The sequence below is a fragment of the Aphelocoma coerulescens genome, chromosome 2, assembly GCF_041296385.1.
Source record: "Aphelocoma coerulescens isolate FSJ_1873_10779 chromosome 2, UR_Acoe_1.0, whole genome shotgun sequence".
NCBI lineage: Eukaryota > Metazoa > Chordata > Aves > Passeriformes > Corvidae > Aphelocoma > Aphelocoma coerulescens.
The window spans coordinates 54,045,955-54,066,480 of NC_091015.1; the positions used below are offsets into that span (position 1 = coordinate 54,045,955).

Sequence of the window (20,526 nt, forward strand, 5' to 3'; positions counted from 1 at the left end):
AAAAAGGTCAACCAGCTGAATTCACCTGTTCCAGATAACCAGCAGGGAGAGTTTTACTGAAGACTAAAACAAACCAAAGACATCCTGAGCTCTCCTTCCCACCTCTGTCCTCTTTCTCTACACACAGTGGTCTCACTCCACACAACCACACCACACAAGACACTAGTAGCTGCAAGTGTGTCTCCGTGCAATGTGTCAAGTAAACAACTGGTTTCCAGTCTGAATCAACCACTGTGGGTCATTCTTCTTATTCAAAGATGAAAAGAACAGGTTCTTTCTTACTCTGAAGTGTGCAAATTTTCTTCCTTTGAATTACATCAAACAATTCATGCCTAGGTTTTACAACATATGCCAGCATGAACAAAGCAGGAAGTTTACGTTTAAAAGGAACCATACCATTCAGTGTTAGCATGAAAGGGCAGAGTACAAGGCAAGCAATGATGCTTACACAAGGTATCTGAATGAAAATAGCTCTTGGGGAAAAGAGGAATTATTAGAGAGTTCAGCATACATTTGATAGCCTTACACAGGAGCCCATGCCAGGGACCTGCAGGGACTGGCTGAGGAGCAGAGATCAGAGCCAGGCACAGTCAGGCTGTGGTAACAGGCAGCAGCTGCAGCAGGCTGCATCAAACATTCAGTAGATCTACCCCTACCCCTGCGGGAGCCTCCTTTTCCAGATGGCAAACAGGTACGAAAGACTGTATGGCTTTTTTCTGAAATCAGTTTAAAGAAAGGCAGACAGCACAAACTGAATAGATTGTCAGCTGGTTTGAAATCAGAACTGGCTTGGTGTCATCCCAATTATGCTAAAAGGCCCCAAGACAGTGTCAGGATGTTCCCAGTAGAAAAGCAGAGAACATGCATATGCTGTCCCTCCCTCAGGTCCAAATTCCCTCTGCCTCCAAATCTCTTATTAAATACTGGCTGTAACTATTAAAACCAAAATATTTCAGAATAGACATTAGATTAAAAGCAAAGGTAAGAATTCAATATTTACATTTTCACCCACAATTATACAAAAAATTAAGATAAGTGTGCTTTAGGGAGTAGATAAAAGTAACAGCTGAGTTCTCATCTATGTTATCTTAACATTACTGAAGACAATTCCAACAAACTCCTGTATGCCTCTAAGCAGTCTAACCTTTGTTCTTGTATCTGCCAATCCAAAACACTAAACTGATCTCTCCATTTTTCAAATGTCACCACTTAACCATCAGGATTTTCAAGACTGAGTTTATGTAGCAGTGAAGACAACCAAAGGTCCAATTCTGCCCTCAGTTACAGTCTAGCAAATCCAGTTTAGTATAGCTGTGTTCCTTTGGATTTACACAACAGTAGTAGTGCAACGGAGTAGAATATAAAACTGAAAGCTACCAGCTAAAAGACAACTTAAATTAACATTTTGACTGCATAAGTTTAAACTTTTTGGTTGGTTGGGAGTGGTAAACCCTAAGTCTCCACCAAGAAAAGTATTCTTATCAGTGAGACAAGCTAAGCTAAATTACTTATACTCCAACAACCCCATCTATCCACACATATCCACAGAACATCTAACCTCTCCATTTGGCAGCCCAGTGTTGTATTCAGATATGGCACCATTTAATTATGAACTGGATTGCTACAAGAGAATAGGACAGTTAACTTACTGCTGTTTAATGAGCACACTCTTGTTAGTTGTGAATACATTCACTGTACTCATTAAATCAGGAGGCACTGGAGTTCTGAATACATCATTAAAAGGATCCAGGAATGCTGCTGCTTTGTTCAGCATGACTACATGCTCTGCTTAACAGTTGAAAAATGAGCAAGAAATGTAAGCCCCTTCCTGTTGGGCCAGCAGATCTAATTTTAAACTAGGACAAGGGAGAGAGAGTGGGAGATCTGCTTCTTCAGAGCTTCACTCATTTCAAAACACAAATTTCTCTTCCTACTTCTGACTTGAAGCTGAAACATGCTCAGTACTGTAAGATAGCAATAAAAAGAAATGTCAAGCTTGGGGAAGGGAGGGCTATTTAAAAAATAAATTACTAAGTAAACAAACAAATCCACAGTCTGTTTTCAATACACCCAAGGAGTATGCATTAATCTATCAACCTGCCAATTAGCAAAATGAACCTTCATTAAACAAATACATGCGTACCCCTAACATGGTAGTTCCCACACTATTTACAATACATTGACTAAGGCTGAAGAAGAAGTGAAACTGACTAGTAGGCTCCTGTACATTCTCACAGAGAAGACTTAGAACATATGTTCAGTGAGAGGATGAGTTTTGCTCCATCTACCCACAAAGATACACATCCACTTGACAACTTACATGTCTAAAGCGTTGTGGAGTTACAGAGAAATTAAAATATAACTGTCAACCATTCGGCTCAAACCCATTGCCTGGAAGCATTTTCTGCCAAAGGAGGTATGGGAACCAACATCACTGATGGCATCACTGGAGTTGTAGGGCATCCTGGAAGCTAAGATTTAACCAGCACAACTGCTTCCTCTGAGCACATCCTTGGAAGGGGAAAATGCATTTCTGGAACATGTTTATAACAAACCTTCCTTCTCACGTCCTCCCACCTCGTGCACAGAGAACCGAAGAGGTTGCTGAAGTTCAGAACCGGGGGAAGAGGGGGGAGCTGACCCAGGCTTAATACTCTCAGTACAAGGCTGTGCAAGACTCAACCACTTTAATCCAAGCAATTATTTTTCAGTTAGAAAGTAGTTGATACTGTAAGAAGCTATATAAATACTCAATTCTAGTCAAACAAGGACTGCCACCAACAAAGGCAAGCGTAATACCACAAGTGCATTTAGCCCAGTCTCCACATCATGCACATGTGACAGTTCACCTCTAACCTGAGAAAAACATGTTCTAACCAGTCATGTTAGCAAATTAGGACTTTGCTTGCTCCAGGCTTCAAAGCAAACCTCTGGAGCTCATCAAGATCCCAATTTTCCCAGTTTTGCCAACAAAATAATCTTCAGGAAAAAATCCTTCTGATTAAGCAGTCAGGATTAATGCAACATGCCATGATTAATCCTCTTAAATTTTCTCTGGGTCCCACACTGTAATCTCAGTAACACAGGAGAAACTGTTCTTTTCATAGGAGCTATGTGACTGTGGGGACTGTCACAATCTTATTCAAATAGCAACTGATTACTCACTGCTATCAACACACAAGTTTCAGCACACAGTCCTGCTTACTTGGGGTGCAACCACAGAGCAGTACTCTCAAATGACCAGGTATAAGCTGTAAAACAGCACTCATCCACATCAACCACCACAGACTTCTAGGGTCACATCTCATTGCTCCCCACAGCGCAGTACATAGATGCAGTTAGCTCTTTTAGACCATAATGTGGAAAAAACCTGAAGAACCTGGCTTTCCAATGGTTTAAAATAACACCACTACCAGAAGGTAGAAAAATTAAGAGTTTGGAGATAGGGAAATCAAAAGGAGAAATCACATTCAGACTAGATCCAGAGATGTATCCCTTATCAGAAATATGCACCTACAAGTGCATCAGAGCATTTGATTAAAATCCCAGTGACTTAAGAAGAATGAAAAAAACCAAAAACCTTGAGGTCTCCAACACTGTTTCCTTGGTGTCAGATAAAACAATGAAGAGAATGAGTATTCAGTTTTCTGATCAAAGGTATGGTCTGTTCTTGTGACATCCAGAAAGAAACACGCACAGAGAAAATACATGCAAAAGGCATGAGAGCCTCAATAAGAACTGTCTGTTAGATTGCTTAATTTGGGTCCTTTTCTCTTTAATCATACTAGAAAGCTCTGTATGAGAGAGCTGCCTCATAGAGTTCAGGAGCTGAGAGACGGACACATAAAAATGCATAAATAATAAACTTCTCAAGTGTTGCATTTTCTTCCCTTTGTGCTCAGGGGAAGTCATGCACCATCTCAGCTGGTTTAACTCAAAAAACACCATATATTTTGATGACAGTAAGGAAAAGCTGATGTACAGGGAATTGTTTAAACATATGTTGTTCTGCTTAGCAACAACACACTTCCATGGCAAAAAAAACCCCTAAGACATGAAATACAGAGACATATTGTTACCTATCATAAATAGTTTGCATTCTTCAGCACCTTATGTACTTTTGGTCTGCCGTTTAGTCACACTTGCAGCTTCCTGGCAGATACCTCCCTTCTGCATTTTATATCAGAACTCCACAGAGCAGCTTGTGATTTATACTTTGAGGGTATCTAAACCGGCTAAGTGACTTCCAGAGAGAAAACAAATTACACTTTCAAAACAAGACACATACACACTCTTATGACAACAAAAAGAAAGAAAAAACATGCTTTTTCTTCATGCTATGTGCTGTATCACTGTAACATAATAAGCAGTACTTCTGTTCAAAGACTTTAATCTCATTATTAATACCTCTTTGCTCCGTGTACATTACATCTTCTCTTGTGTCTCATCACCAGCATTCAAAATCTTTGCAGGTACAGCTTTGCATTATATACATACACAAAAAGTAACCCAACAAAGGCCCTGTCTAAATAGCAGTGGTAAGGAAAATAGAAAACAAATACTTAAATGGTAAAACAGATGCACTTCCAAAATTGAGTTCTGGCTAGCCCCTCAAGTCCTCCTTTTCAAGGAAAGCACTTGTATTTACTTTCATATTAATATACATTTTTTGGTTTTGGCTAAAATACTTCAAACTGGTTTTTAACACATTCAAGTTAACATAAATATCTTGTCCAGCTACACATGTAAAAAAAAAAATTTAAAAAATCTGTTTGTTTGAATGGGAAACCAATTTGTTTGAATGGGAAAACAATTTGTCATAATTTCTTTTTCCGTGTATTCCACTGCACCATATGTGGGGGCTGGAAGAGAGCCTAAGAACATCTGCCATAGACTTTAAAATCCCTAATAATAGCACAGCTGGTGTCCTCAGCCTACTGATCTCAGCACAGACTCATGTGGCCACTCCTGACTCTGGCCCCCAGTCCAGGCAAAGCACAGAAACCCTCAAGGGCTGGACACCTTCATTCATTCATTCTTCACTCAATTTGCATTTCACTAAAGAACCAACACAGAAAGCAAGTTGAAATCCTTACATTTTGAGCAGTTCAATAGTCACTGTTTCCATAGATTTCCCCATGCTCCCTTCATTAAACTGCAGTTTAGCAATATTCCATAAAATAAAGCTCTTCAACAAAATAACTGCAAATCTCAGGGATCCAGGGTCGGAAACCTAAAATGCTTAACTGCGTTTAACTGTACTACAGAGGAGGTGTTTGGGTATTTTTTCTCCCACTAAACTCATGGACTATCTTCATTCCTGTCCATTTAGTTTACTTACAAGTGAATGTTTCCACCAGCTTGCTTTTAAACATGTTCAAATGTGCTGGTTTACAGATGAGATAACCCATATTCCAAAGAATAAAAAAAATGAAGGCAGAAGAGCACGGAACTCAGGATATGAAACTATCATACCGAGTTAGCATTGGGTTCTAGCAGGTATTTATCACCCAGATGTTTTAGGGACATGTCTATGATTTTCCATGCCCAAAGGATGCAGCTCTGTGAAGGTGAGAATAAAAAAAGCAATATTTGGGTGGGGGTGAGGTTTCTGAGACTTTCATTCCCTTCAGTCCAAACTCTGCCCCCTTTTCTCTTTCATCTATTAAAAAGGAAAAAAAATGTAGGTAGGTTCCAGCAGTAAACAGGCATGAGTTCAGTTTAACATAAGGTGTGCAGGTAGACCCATGGAAGGCATGTTTAGCCACTGGCAAAGCATGAAGAGGTGGCTACTTCAGCAAATTGCTGTATCCACAGTAACAACAGACTGAATACTGAACTCCTAAGAACAACCCATTTAAATCTAACTGCTCTAAAATGCCAGTGTGACACTAATAACCTCATCAGAAAAATGTTTTCTTTCCTGTTTCTCATGAGGGAGAGGGGAGAAAAATCCCAAAAGCAGTGAAAGGCAACACTTTGTAAATTCCCACACTGTCCAACAATATTGGCCCTCTTAAAAGAAGAGACATTTAGCAGATAATCCTTCTTAATTTGTACCAAATCTCTGAAAAACAAGGGGAAAGATAAAATACAGAGCAAGTTACTTACTAGTGTTACATAAAAGCACCAAAGTCTGAGAATGGAAAATACACTAGAGTAGCCCAGTTACAGTAATCAATTTGGCTGTGACAAACATACTTACAGCCATGCATCACCTTACTCATCCTACTGCCCTCTATCTGATCTGTAACTCCTCTCACAACTATAAGATACAGACACGTTTTAGGTAGCATTTTTAAATTAAGACTATTGAGCCATTAAACTACACATATGCTCTTATTTCTGACTTGACTATGAAAAAAAAAATGTGTATTTTAAAGAACTAGGCAAATGGTCCCACCATTTCAAACAAAGTCTAAACATCAGCAAAAACTACATTAATGGAGAAACAACCTGCAGCAGAAGAGTATCTATAGAAAGAAAAGATACAGCCTTGAACAACATCAGTTTGACCATAAATTCTTAATTCCAACAGCTGTACAACACAAATACCAACAGAAGGCTGTATTTATGGTCCTGTGTAGATTTCTGACTGCAAATAAGAAAAACCTGCTTGAATTTTACCTTATACTCCAACTGGGGAGCCCACTGTGCAATGGCAGCAACAGCTGTGTCACAAGTGTTGACTGTGGCCATAGCAAATATCTGGGCTGGCACCAGTAATGAATTACACTGCTTTATAAAAATAAATTTGACATCGGACACATTAAAGAAGTCTGCTGTTGCTGTGCTGTCACTTGTGTAGCAGATACAGTAGCTGCATATAAGACACACTATGTCCCTCAACTTGGCAGAATGGGCCACTGTTCACAAAAAAAGCATGACCTCTCAGAGGCAATTTGCAGAACTAACAAAGTTCTGCTGTGTAAGCCAGCCCATAACTGCTGGCTTGGAGCAGGCATGTACCTACTGCTGTCTCCAGATTTTGTTTCCTCACTTGCTACAGGCCCAATTTTTTTTTCTATTTATTTTTGGTGCAACACACTGTAGCTATGAGTCCCTTGTGACAGAAAGCATGTAGAGACAAGGAGTCCTTATAAGTGGGTTAATACTTCCCTACTTCAAAGAGACTGGCCCTGGCTATCTGCTCTATTTCAGCCAATACAATGATATCTGCATAAAACTTCCAGGTGCTCAGTCTTGCTCTGCTCGCAAGATCAGGCTACTGATCAGGAAAAGGCCAGGAATCTTAACATGCACGCTTTCTAGCCCATCTGCATGCTATGTCCTTCCTCTCAGCAATTTGTAATTTTCCCAGAAAACAGTTTTCTATTCCTGAGTATTTCAACATGTGCCTTTATTAAGCAGCTGTCCTGACAGAACCTGTATTTTTCTATTCAGGAAGCTACAGGCTGGGGTGTAAGACAAATAAGTCTGACGCAGGACAAAGACAGACACAATGCAAACATTGTACAACTGCAAAGTGCAGTTATTGATATACACAGTTAACCACAACCTGTAATAATTCCTGCTTGGCCTGATTCCCATCTCTCTGGAAATACATCTCTCACAGTAATGCTGCACACAGTCTGTGCAAGATTGGGGGTGGATGGGGGAGCTCTTCTAAGATGATAAACTAATCACAAAGCTCACAAATAACATCAGATCGCAGTGCAGTTATGAAGTAGACTAGAGGCCTTCCAAGCTACAACTAAACTTGGTTAATGAGACAGTCCCCTACTTTACACAGCCTTAATAATCAGAATTACAGTTTGATTCACACTAGCTATCATTTTATATAAAGAAGTGATAGGCTAACTTAGCTCAAAGAGTAACAAGCCCTTGAAGCACACACCATGCAGTAATTACCTGTATCACTATGTGTCAATCTTGTGCCAGTTGATATGCCCATCTTGAATTAAGTATTCAAAAAAAAGAGTTAACAGAAGTGGATGGCACACTCACATTACCGCAACCTTGTACTGAGCTGAACATAGCCTGCATACAAGAAGCAAAACCTGGACAAAAGACCCAAGACAGCCTCACTATGCTCAGCTGCATTTACCAGCACTCAGCTGAAACAGGTTAGACACTAAATCCCCCCCTCCTGTTTGCAACACCTCCCCAGCAAACTCCCCCATTTACAAACCCACCCTTCCAGGTACAAATGTTAACTAGTACGAGGACAGTGTTACCAAGAAATACATTGCTCCTTTGCTACGTTCTTCTCATTTAAGCTGCACATGTGCTTTACCACAATGTATTATATACCCCAGGGCACAAGGAAAAAGTGGAAGCATCAGTGCTTAAGTATTAGAAGAGCCACCTGCAAGTGCAAAAGACAGTTGTTTCATGCTCTCATTTGCTTTGTGGTCGTTTGGAAGTATGCAACTACAAAAGCTCCAAATAGAGTAAAACAAACATATACTGGGCACAGCTCACGTCACCAGACATCTCTTAACCTGAAGGTCATACTGTCAACATTACAAATGCAAAAGCAGCTCCTGACATTTTGACATGGTCCCTAAACTGCAGCATGCAAGATCCAGGAGACTGTAATTCAGAGACACATTTGAGGTGTCAAAGATTCCAGACTCTGTCAATGATTCCAGACTCTTTTACCTCCACAGCTGAGATACTGTATATACTACCTATACTCAGGCAGGTTACCCTACTGTAACAGTGATTTGGCCTTTTGTGTTTTGCTTTTAATTAAAAAACAAGAAGCCCAGAGGTCAATACAGACTTCCAAGACAAGATACTGGCCATTCTGGACCAAACATCATGTCTTGTAATGTAATAGATCTTTCCAAATTCTACTCCCCCTTCCTCAAAACACAGCCACCCACCCAGTCACTGTATTCCTTTCTCCTCCATCTTTTTCACTTCAGGCAGGGTAAGAGGGATCTTCACACAAAAACAAACAAGTAACAACTTGTTTAACCCTTATGACTCAAGTCTGGGTTTGCTGTTCCAGAGTGTAAGTAGCAAACTATGCTGAATCTACTCACTTTGTTGTCCTTTGCAATTATTTCCTAGAAGAGCAAAGATAACCCTCAAGACACAAAAAGCAAGCAATCAACCCCTTTAAAATCAATAATTCACATCTTCATGACTTGGACTTCACTCGAGAAATCATTCCTGAGTTTCAGGGCCATATTCTGTTTCTCATAATTGATACGCATTTGCATCTGTAAATATCCCAGTTTCCAACTTCTATTAAAATCTATTCTCCAAAATGTTATTTAATCCACTTGTTCAGTAATGCTTTTTTTTAGGTCAGTTGTAGCAGGCACTTCATTAAGTTTTTGCTAGATAGGCAATACAGTTAGGTAGCACAACTTCTTTTGGCCACCACAACAACTTCTTTGTATCTTTTGTGAAAAGGTATTTAGAAAATAAATTTATAAAATAGTTATTTGGGTTTGGGGTTTCTTTTAAGAGTTAAATAAGAATTTATATGCATATTATGAGTTCCATTTAACCTTGTTTACTCATTTTTCTCTTTCAAAATTCTGTTACTTCCAAGAACTTTACAAACCATTAATAGATATCCTGAAGAAAAAGAAGGGAAAAAAAAAAAAAACAATTACCATTTTCTCTGTTGGAGCTCTCTTATATGAGGAGATAAAGGAAACTCTGTAACACTTGACATACAAAATGAAGCCAGAGAAAAAGTATGGTTAAAAAAGAAAGAAAGAAAGAACAACAGGGAGAAAAAGTAGATCAGCCAAAATGTCAGAATTCATAAAAGATGCTTGCAAATGTCTTCAGTGCCCTTAAAGAAACACCAATGCCTTAATAGTCTAAGATCCCAAACTCCTTTCACTTCTCTGGTGGTGATGGACTATAGCATTGAACAATGAAGTGTCCAAAGCAGTCCCTCCCAAAATCTATTCTTTAGCTTCAAATATACTCAGTTCCAAGTTGGCACACTGCTGGATTATAGGTCTTCTATCACAAAATAAACAACAGTTTCCAGTTAGAAATCAGGGCAATCAGGAGCCACTAGTTCCCACTCAGAAGAGAAATTATCTGTTGTAGGATTTACATCTGAGCCATAACAGACTGAAGCCCTGTTCATACTTTCCCAATATCTGAAGTATGAAATAAGTATTTTATAGCTGTTCAGTCTAAGGGTTCATTAAATAAAAAAAAATAAAAACCCATCCAACAAACTTTTATTGCCCACATTATAATAACTGCTTGCTTACCTTTCCAGGGAAAGGTCTGAGGAACAAAGAAGAGAACACAGTATTACATCTGCTCTAACAAGTCATGTTACAAGCTGATCATTTTCCTGACTATGCAGCCCCTCCTATTTCCTCTTACTCATTTCTCCCGCTGCAATATTATATCATGTTTTATCTTCAAGTTATTCCTGCTGGTCATAGGATCAAAACAATAGGCTTGCTCCTAGGTGCATTTAGGAATTTCCTCTCAGACTTCTTGACAAACTAATTAGTGCTAATTTGCCAGACAAGAGCAACAGGACAGGGTATTCCATCCTCTCCGTGCAAATCTGCTAACCAAGAGTACTAAAATGATGTCGGTGGCTTTCTTTTATTAAAAAAACAAACAAAAAAATCCAAAACAAAAATACCCCAACAAAATATAAAACAAAAACTCCCATACAACTAACAAATCATTTAATTTTGATGGCATTAGCTCTCATTTGTAAAGAGACCTATATAACTTAATTAACTGTCATTTTTAAAGAGACCTATATAACTTAATGCCCACAGGCTGAATACAAGGTGTGGTATTATACACCTAAAGCAAACTAAACACTAATTGGCCTTGCCTGCACATTCCTGTGTCACCTTTGTGCCATCTCCACCATTCATCTAACTCCCTAAGAAAGATAAACTAGCAATAAAGCTAAAACTAAAGAAATCTAACCAGCTTTTCAAGCCATGTTTTCAATTTTCCTCCCCAGCTTATTTCCCAGGGGGTAAGAGTCAGTATGAAAGATCTGTGGACAAAGAGATGAACCACGTAACTGGTAGGACAACGCAGGACTATCCCCAGCAGAGATGGCAAACTGAGAGCCCAGGCTAATCTGGTTACAGGAGCACAGCCTCCAGGCACGTGCCTTCCCAGGCACCTCTGGCTAATATTTGTGTAGGCTGTCCTGAAAGCACACCATCACCCTACTGCACACTTACCCTGGAGCCATATATCCTTGTAGCTCCTTTTTCCTCACAGAGACATTGGTGCTTCTACCACTCCACATCAATGGGATCAGCAATGCAACCTGGCTGGAAAAGCTAAGCCAAGGGGATGGGGGAGTCAAACCACTCACAGGCACTGTGCTGGCTTCAGCTGTGTGGGTTTTCAAATACTGGCGTTGCAAAGCATTCTGCCAAGCTTCACCGCCATGAAAATAGCAATCCCTGGTGGGACTCAAACCATCAGTCCTGTAACTGGTATGCGTGCTTAATCATGACACCACAGGGCTGAGGGACAGCACTAGGTGAACGCCCAGAGCCAGAATTTACAGATCCTACACAAGTATCAAAAAGACCAAAACGTAACAGCAAAGGCCTCCTCTGCAGTTACAGAGAGATGAGGTTTGTTTGCCCAGACCAATCCCACAGCCACTGATCAAACTGATGCTGACAAGCTGACTGGCAACAGAAGAGACAAGAAACATCTTTGTTCTTGTTGAATTCATACCTACTGAAGAGCAGCTCTGCTAGACTTACAAATCCAATAAATAATCCACTGAGTCCACAATAATCCATTATTAGTTGGTAGAAAGGAAGAAAGTTAATTTTTTCCTTTAAAAAAATCTTGGGATTAAAGCTGACCTATGATGAACAATTAGGACTATTTAAAAGTACAGTTTGGTTCACCTAAATTGAAAACTCTGTTTAAATACCAGTTGACAAGTCATGTGAAATTTTTTTTAAGGAAGCATCAGCTTTATTTTAACAAATAAAAGAAATTTATTTCACTTCTTAATTCTTACTGTAAATATTCATATAGATCAACATAATGCATTTCATACTACTTTTTGATAAAAACCCCGAAACATTCATAGTCACATTTCATAGAGTCATAGTTACACTTTGGGTTGGAAGGGATCTTAAAGGTCAACTAGTCCAACCCCCTGCAATGGGTGGGGGGACACCTTTCACTAGACCAGGTTGCTCGAAGTCCTGTCCAGATAGGCCTTGATTACTTCCAGCATCCAGAGCTTCTGTGTGTGTATCATTTAAAGTCCTATCATTACAATAAAGCTCCTGTCATCAGGTCTATTTGACAACCATTTGGGAACAAGAATAAGGCAAGAAATATTCCTCAAAGAATGAAATAAGATCGTAATAAAAGCATGCATGCTGAATTTAAGAAATCCATTCTCATATTCGGGATCGACACCCAACATGCAGTGACATCAATCTGCCTTTTCCACCAGGGCTGAGCAGCTCTTCATGAGTTAGGTAACTACTGTGAACTGTTAATTCTATGTTTATTGTCTTCAAATTATACTTGGTTGTATCTTTGCCTTTACATAGAAACATTTCTAGATTTAATATATCACTCATTCCATAAGTTATCTATATTTGGTTTTTTTTAAAGACAGTAATACCCCCATGAACAAAACAAAAAAGATTCTTGTCCTTTTTTCAAAGTCAAAAATCCTATTTCCCTCCTCTCTTTCCTGCTATTCAGTATAACAGTACAGAGGGACATCAATGAGAAAACCTTCCAATTTTCTTCCTTTATGTCAACATAGAGCAGGTGTCCTCTGAAAGTTGATAAACAGTACAAAACGGGTGCAGTGTTTACTCTTGGAGGGCGGATGTTAATAAGTCAGGCTCAAGAAACTGAGACTGACTTACCTTGAACATTCATCAGTGAGCAAAGTGAGATAACTGTGTCTTGGAAGTGCCTTGTTCCCAGCCTGTGAAATCCCAAGCTCCCATTTTGAACATTGATCTTTTTTCTAGCAATATCCCATTGTCAGCTTAACATTTCACCTATTTCACTAAAATAACTACTGCAAAAGTAGCACCATCTTATCCTGCACTTAAAACTTCTGTAAAATGCACTCAAATTACTTGAGCAAGCCATATGCTCCTCAGGGAAAGGAAACTCTTCTGGGAAACTTTTGAAGTTTTCCTTTTTTAAGAGAATTAGTAATGTACACTATCAACCTTAGTACTGTAGGGGAAAAAAAGTGCAGGTGTAGCACACACGTCTGCTGAGGCTGCTGCCTGTTTCACATACCCTGTCAGGCCCTAAACAGCTACAGAATGTGCCAATCCACTGACCCCAAGAGACTGACAGTCTTTTAACAGAGATTCACAAGAACTGGATTTAATTCTAATACTGGCATGAACTCCTAAATTACCTCAAATGTTTTGATCTTGCTGCCTCCCTTCATCCTTTGCAAAGTAAAAGAAGACTGATTTTTGTGATTCATGAATGCTTAAACAACTCAGTTCATTAAAAGTTCGCATTGAATATTTTTAGCTTTTGCAATGTAAAAGGGCAAAGTATTTAGGAAACTTGCATTTGCCTGAGGTAAAACAGTTCCTAAATGAAACCTCATTTAGTAGATAAAAGCAGTACAAGTGAATGTCATGGAGAAATCAATGTTCTCTGCAGAAAAAAAAATGATAGCGCAACATACATCCAACAGTATGACAGTACACACCTCTCTGGACTTTGGGACAAAGTACTCTGCCAGATAAATGCAGTATTTAGCTTTTCTCAGCCTTTTCATTCTAATTGCTTTTGATATCTTGCAAAAACACAGTTTTTGAGAAAGCCACTACAGAGTAAAATTCTAGTGAGCAAATACAGGAATAGTCAAAGGTTACAAACATTTCAGACAATTGGAAAAAGCATTTTCAGTTGAGATTGCCTTATATTGGAAATGTATGGCTCTCAGGTCAGTCACAAGTCACTGGGTCAAGCCACAACATGCTTGTCTACCACCTGACAACACGACATGACCCCCAAGAAATACAGGCATAAAGGACTGATTTTGATACGGCCTTCACACATGCAGGTTTGCAGAATTCAAAGGTAATGTTTTTGGTTAATCCTCATCTCCACCCCCTCCATAAACACCTGGAAGTGATCAATACTGCAGTATTACCCAAATACAACAGAAGGCCACTGTTCCTTTCTGACAGCAGTGCAATTTGTGACTACAGCAGAAGATCTAGTGACAAAAAACATGCTAAAAGAAACATTTCCACCTCACTTTACATCAACAGTGCTGAACACCTCCTCAGAAATAGCTAGTATGATCAGACACAACTGCAGAGAAAGAAATTCCATTTAAAACAGGTTTAAAGGGCAGTCTAAGGACTTTGATATAGTTCCAATGACTTCCAATTCCACTAATTATACAGGTATCACTGTGGCAATAGGTTTGCACGGATTTAAACTGTACGGTTTCTGCTTACTGCAGAGGAGTGTCTACTGCTCCCCTGTGAAGTATGCAACTGTGCAGTATCTGATAGTGAAACTGGGCTTTCTGGGACAGGCAATGTTGTTAGTAACACAAGCTCAACTTATGTAAACATTAAAGAGGACAGCAAAAGTCTTCATTTCCCACAGCAAAGACTGATGAGACTTTAAAAAAAAAATACCTCTCTCTCGAAACAAAATTGCACTTCAGTATTCCCTAGGACACCAAATTGTGGCTGCTGTCAAACCATAATTCATACAGGGTCCTGATTTGCTTGAAATTAGATTCCAATATGACATCACCAGCAGCTGCCTTTAAAAAGATAAAATTTAGAATTTACATGAAGACACAATGTAAAAATGCACTGATTGAGTCCAACAGCAGTGCACTAAGCTCTTCAAAGAGGCACGTGTAACTACCTCAATGTATCCACAGTTTTCATTCTTCCCCTCTAAGCTATAAATGTTTCCACTGTATGAATATTTTCCTAACCTTTGGTTTCTATTAAAAGATAGAACAAGTCAACTCAGCATTATTTTAAACTTCATTGAAAACTAGTGATGAGCAGTTTTTCTGTATTTTGTTTGAAGCATGAAATTATTACCTAGTGCAGCAGGGGGTTCCCACATTCTTTCCTTTAACTGGGAAACTTGATGAGAGGTGGTCCTTCCCCTCTAGTCGGCACTGGTGAGGCCACACTTGGGGTACTGTGTCCTGTTCTGCATTCTCCAGTACAAGAAAAAGATGGACATACTGGAGAGAGAACAGTGACTGGCCACTAAGACAAAGAAAGAAGACCAGGGCATTCCTCCTATGAGGAGAGGCTGAGAGAGCTGGGACTGATCAGCTGGAGATAAGAAGGTTCAGGGAGATCTCATCAATGGGTATAAATACCTGCAGGGAGGGAGGTCAGAGCCAGGCTGTTTCAGTGGTTCCCAGTGACAAGACCAGAGTGATGAGCACAGCCTGAAACACAAGCAGTTCCCTCTAAACATCCAGGAACATTTTTTCCCTCTGAGTGACCAGGCACTGACAGAGGTTGCTCAGGGAGGCAAGGGAGTCTCCAGCCTTGGAGATATTCAGATGCTGTCACAACACAGACCTGTGCCAAGTGCTCTAGGATAACCCTGCTTTAGCAAGGAGGTTGGACCTGAAGACCACCAGAAATCCCTTCCAATCTTAACCATGCTGAGATCCACCAAAGATGCAACCTTCCTACAGAGCCCAGTATTTCTCTCTTCTGTTCATACAGGTGCTTGGAGTCAAGAACATGCCATAAGCACAAAAATACGCAGCAGAGTATTGTCAGCCTCAGCATCTCATCTACCAACACACAGCTAGTGTTGGTTATATCACAGCTTGGAGTGGAGGAGTTTCAAAATCAGCTCATGTTCACTAAAGACTAGTCTCTCCTGACACTGAAGTCCCATCCACTTACTATTATTGCTTCCTTTGCTCCCAGCTAACAGCTGCTCAGCTGCCCAGGACGGCCAATCTGAAAATTAACCTTAAAAACAGCTCTTGCCTGAATCAAGGACTCAATTCCAAGCACCATAATATGGAAGGGGATAGAAGGGGGAATCCACAGCCATGAGAAAATTTGCTCTGCTGGGCAGCAGCATGATCTAGTGTCAAAACAAGACAATAATGAAACTTTGCAAGAGCATTTAAACTAAGCTCTTCCCACACTTACTTCCTTCTTTCTAGTACTCTGCTACAGTGTTCTGAACTTCCGCTATAAACACAAGCAAAAGCAACAGGACTCTTAAAATACTAATCTATGAGTATTGTTACCAAAAAAACCCCAAACATACACACAAGAAAATATGACAGTTACAGAGCAGCAGTCTTATTTGGGTTTTCAGCATCTAATGGATGGGAAGGTTAGACAATCCTGTCCAGAGAAGCTGCAAGATACGGCAAAGAATCAACTCCAGTACAGCCACTCACCGATTTAACTAAAGCAAATCTGCCAACATAATTGAATTTAAGAATTATCTCTGAGCTAATCTGTTTGTGCTATCAATAAGCCTCTTAGCTGGTCAACCATAAGCAGGATGACTATATAGCATGACTTTTTGCACTGTAATCAATAGGATCCAATAAAAACAGAAGTATTGATGATTCAAAGTTCAAATAGAGGACAGTTTCAGACAAAGAATAGTATCAGTGAATTCCTGAAATTTATTTAGGAAACATCATGCTATTCACTACAAAGTAAAATAAAAGTGCTTGTAAACCCATAGCTATCTCAGACAAACCACAGAGTAAGCAGGAAGGCTTTGAATCAGACACCAACTGGTATCTTGGAAAGTCTATGTTAACAGGAAGTTCATTCTCAAGATTTTTATCTCTCCAAGTAGCACTGATACCACAACTGAATCCACAAAGTTGAGCCCTCCATACAGGTGCAGCATTCCAAGGTGTCAGTGGCATTGCTCATGGAGTTTTAATGATACATACATGACCAGGGAAAGAAACCTTCACGGCACAGGCACTGCAGACCACACACGAGTTTTACAGTTCCAGCCTTACAAAGTTTAATACAGTAACTGAGCTGCCTACAAATGATGTGCCATCACTGTCATTTAGTGACTAGAAAGTAGTTCTCCTCCTTACTGTGTTTTTATGGTAACTCTGAAAGGCATTTGGTGTGCAGTAGCTACCAGAATCTGTTCCTTTTCACAGCCTGAAGCACACTAGCGACCATCTCACTCCCAGCAGGATCAAGGAACAATATGAGCACCACAGGGGAAAATGCCAGTAGGCATTCGGTCATTTTACATGCAATTTAAGTATATTTATTCTTGAATGTTGATCTTGGTGGCAACACTAAGCTTCTTACAGAGGCAGAACTGCCAGGTACATCTGGAGAAAAGAATAATTCAAAAGGAAAACAGAACTAGTTATAAAAGCCTACCTATCAACAATATTTTTCTGACCAACAGGCAAAAGCACAGCTCCTATTTCCCTACTGTGGTTATCATGACTCCTGATAATACAGACCAGTTCTACTGGTCTGGCTGTTCTTGCATTAATGTGGAAGTATTGGGAAATAAGTAGTGTGTGAAGTCAAATGAGAGTTTTGTAAGAGTTAAAACTGAGTTATTCAAAGATACACCAATTACATATCTGGCCTAATATTGAAGACTTATTAGAGCAGGTACTCATTTTTACTGAGGCAGAGGGAAAGCTAGCTGGTTCAAAATTTTAAACAAAGAATATACAATTCTCTGCAAATTAACAAGAAACCACCAACCTTGACTTGAGTATCACTCACAACGTACAAGATCCAGACAACCCAAAACAAATTATGTCCTACAAATGTTATTTCTGGTCCTGGCAGGAGCACTTAACTACCCCAACTCCAGAAATCAATAAAATTTTAAAGACTTAGGAAAGAAATGTATTTCAAACAAAGGTAACTCATACACTGCCTTTTCCCTTAATTATCTCTCCTCTTCCAAGGAAAAATTTAATTAACACAGGAAATTGTTATGAAGAAAAATGTGTACAGCTTTTATAAAGGGTAAAAGGTTTGGTTTTAATCTCTTGTCTTTCAATACTGCAGATGCTGCCTCAATAGCACTCATTCTGAGAATCCTTTCTACAGAGTTATTAAAAAAAAAAGTACCTTTCATTCAGTTTACAGTCTGTCACAGCAGATAGAGTGTGAAGTTTTAGCATTTTTCCTTTTCAGTATTACAGCAACAACAGTAAGAGACAATAATATTAATCAAGTACACATTCAAAACAAAAACATTTAACCTGCACTAATTTTTGCAATACTAATCTCATTATTCTATCCCAAAGCAGATTGGCTAGAGTATAAATAAAATCCTCAGAGCACACGGAAAGATTAGGATCAAATTACTTCTACAAAAGCAGCTGGTAATCTGTTACAGGAGGCGAATGTGTGAAGCAGCAAGGAGCTGAGGCATGAGCTGCAGCAGAGAGGAACAGGAGTTCCCACCAGTTCCAGGCAAATCCTTCCCATCTGATCTTGTGCAAGTCTGCTTACTCCCACCAGCTCTCACCTGTGTCCCACAAACTGTCGGAGCGCCAAGTTAACATCCATTAATATCCATGGCAAAACTTGTGTATCACATCCTGGTCCTGCCGTATTAGTCACGACTCTGGATTAAACTAGTCAGATGCTCAGAGGCTACTGCAGCAGCTTGATATTTCTCTGGGATTTTAAGCACCCACATATCAAACATGGAGCACCTCATATATAAATGTATGTCCCTAATCTCGTTAATGCTTCCCCAGCATACTGGTGTGCTACCCAGTGCTCTAGAACAGGCACCAAGGTCCAGTGTGAACTTTTTGTTCATAACTGAACAAAAGATGAACAGAAGATTTTTGTCTGGTATGGGATTTTTTTTGCACTAGATCCAGAGATTTTACTTCATTCCACTACTGTCATCCATCATGCAGTTCAGTCCGCTGGCAAGTGGGAGTTCATTCATGCAACTGACAGAAACTTTTGTTTTACTTCAACAGAAATTTAAATAATATCCACTAGCTGTTCATACAGCCGTCTGGTCTTCACTCAGTAGTTCACATTAAAAGCTGAAAACTCTTGCCTTCCATCGGTATTTTTACCATCCTGGTTTTCCTACCTTACAATGATGTTCATTGAAAAACAGAGAAGTAAGCTGTAATCATGGCTTAATATAATTTTCTTATTGCCATCACAGGTTGCTCCGACTCAGTTAAAACAGGTTGCAGTGCCTCAGAGAAGGCACAGTTTTGTGAATACAGTCCCTGGGCTTGGAGACAACACTCCCTCCTCCAGGCTTCTTATGGTAACTCCAGAAGAGCCCTACTAGGGCAAACATGTTTAAACTCGAAGTTCCAGCCCAGGCAGAAGCCAGGGCATTACAAACAGTACCTGCAACTGTGTACACACAGCAGTAAAACAGGCACATATGGCAAACGGGTCATCATAACTGTTGTTTGGTTTGGTTTTGTTTTAACTTTTTTGTTGTTGCTGTTTGCTTTTTTTTTTTTGCTGTTGCTTTCCTGATTGCAAAAACCATTACACCCACGATTTAATCTCAGCAGACTGAAAGGTTCAAATAAGGTTACAGATTACAAGGCAGAAAAAAGTGTCCCCACGGAGACTTCTCCTGAACTTGGAGAGAGGGAGAACATGAACCCTGGCTCCCACTCTTTAACAGATGTTCCGGTGTTTTGGACATTTCCTACTCCTCACTAATTTTACCTGACAAAAACCTCATCTATAGATAAAGGTTCGAAATCGTCAGCTGCAAACCAAAAGAGGCACCAAGATCTCAAACTTGCTAAAAACCATAATGGAATATTTTAGTCATTTTAAACAGCAGAATACTGCCCTAAGCTATCCATAATCCCCAACGCTGAAGAAACCGAGTCAGTATTTGCAGCTCCCTCTGCGATGGCTAGAAAGCTACTTCTGCATGCAGCGGCCCTTGTCTCTGACAACAGCAGCAGTTTAGCTGTAAATAATGCAGAGGCACAATTCTGCGAGCGATCCCTGACCCTCGGTACGCAATTCCACTCATGTGCTTCTTTCCTTTAAGGGGGCGGAAGGGACAAAAGAGCACAGGCAGCAGAGCCAGGCGCAGCGCCCGCCCCCGAGCCAGCCGGCTGTGAAGGTCGAGGGGCCCGAGGAGAAGGCAGAGCGGCTGCACCTTGCTCACCCCCCGTTCCGCTGCCCGGCGAGCGCTGCAGGCCTCGCCCGCGCACCGCAGCCCCCCCAGGCGCCCGCTGCCCCCCGCAGCCGCTCGCTCACCTGGGGGCGAGCGGGGGCAGAGGCGGCCGCGCCGGAGCCGCCGCGCATCCCCGCCTGCGCCGCGCCTCCCTGCCCGCCCCGCACGGTCCCCCCGCCGCACTCACCCCGCTCCGGGCCCCCCGGGCGGCGGGGCGCGGGCGGCGGCGCCCCCGCGAGCCGGGGGAGCCTCGCTGCCGGCGGCGGCCACCTCCGGGCTGCTTCCCCCCTCACGGCTCGCCCCCGGCCCGCGCCGCTGAGAGGCCGCGGCGTGCGGAGCGGGCAGAGCGCAGGGGCTGCAGTGGCCGGCCGGCTGCTGCTGCTTCTCCCTCCTCCT

At 40.8% G+C, this 20,526-nt stretch overlaps 1 protein-coding gene across 2 annotated transcripts in view; it reads right to left on the reverse strand.

Annotated features, from left to right (window-relative positions):
- TRAK1 (trafficking kinesin protein 1) overlaps positions 1-20,526 on the reverse strand; it is a 127,227-nt gene extending 106,701 nt beyond the window's left edge. The window contains exon 1 of one of the 2 annotated variants that reach the window (XM_069007516.1): positions 20,318-20,526. Coding sequence is in view for 1 of the 2 variants with exons in the window: in XM_069007514.1 (XP_068863615.1) it covers positions 18,069-18,121 (53 nt within the window). In the remaining variant the exon portion in view is untranslated. Of the gene's footprint in view, positions 1-18,068; positions 18,284-20,317 lie in introns of those variants that run through there. The other variant, XM_069007514.1, reaches the window with a different exon arrangement.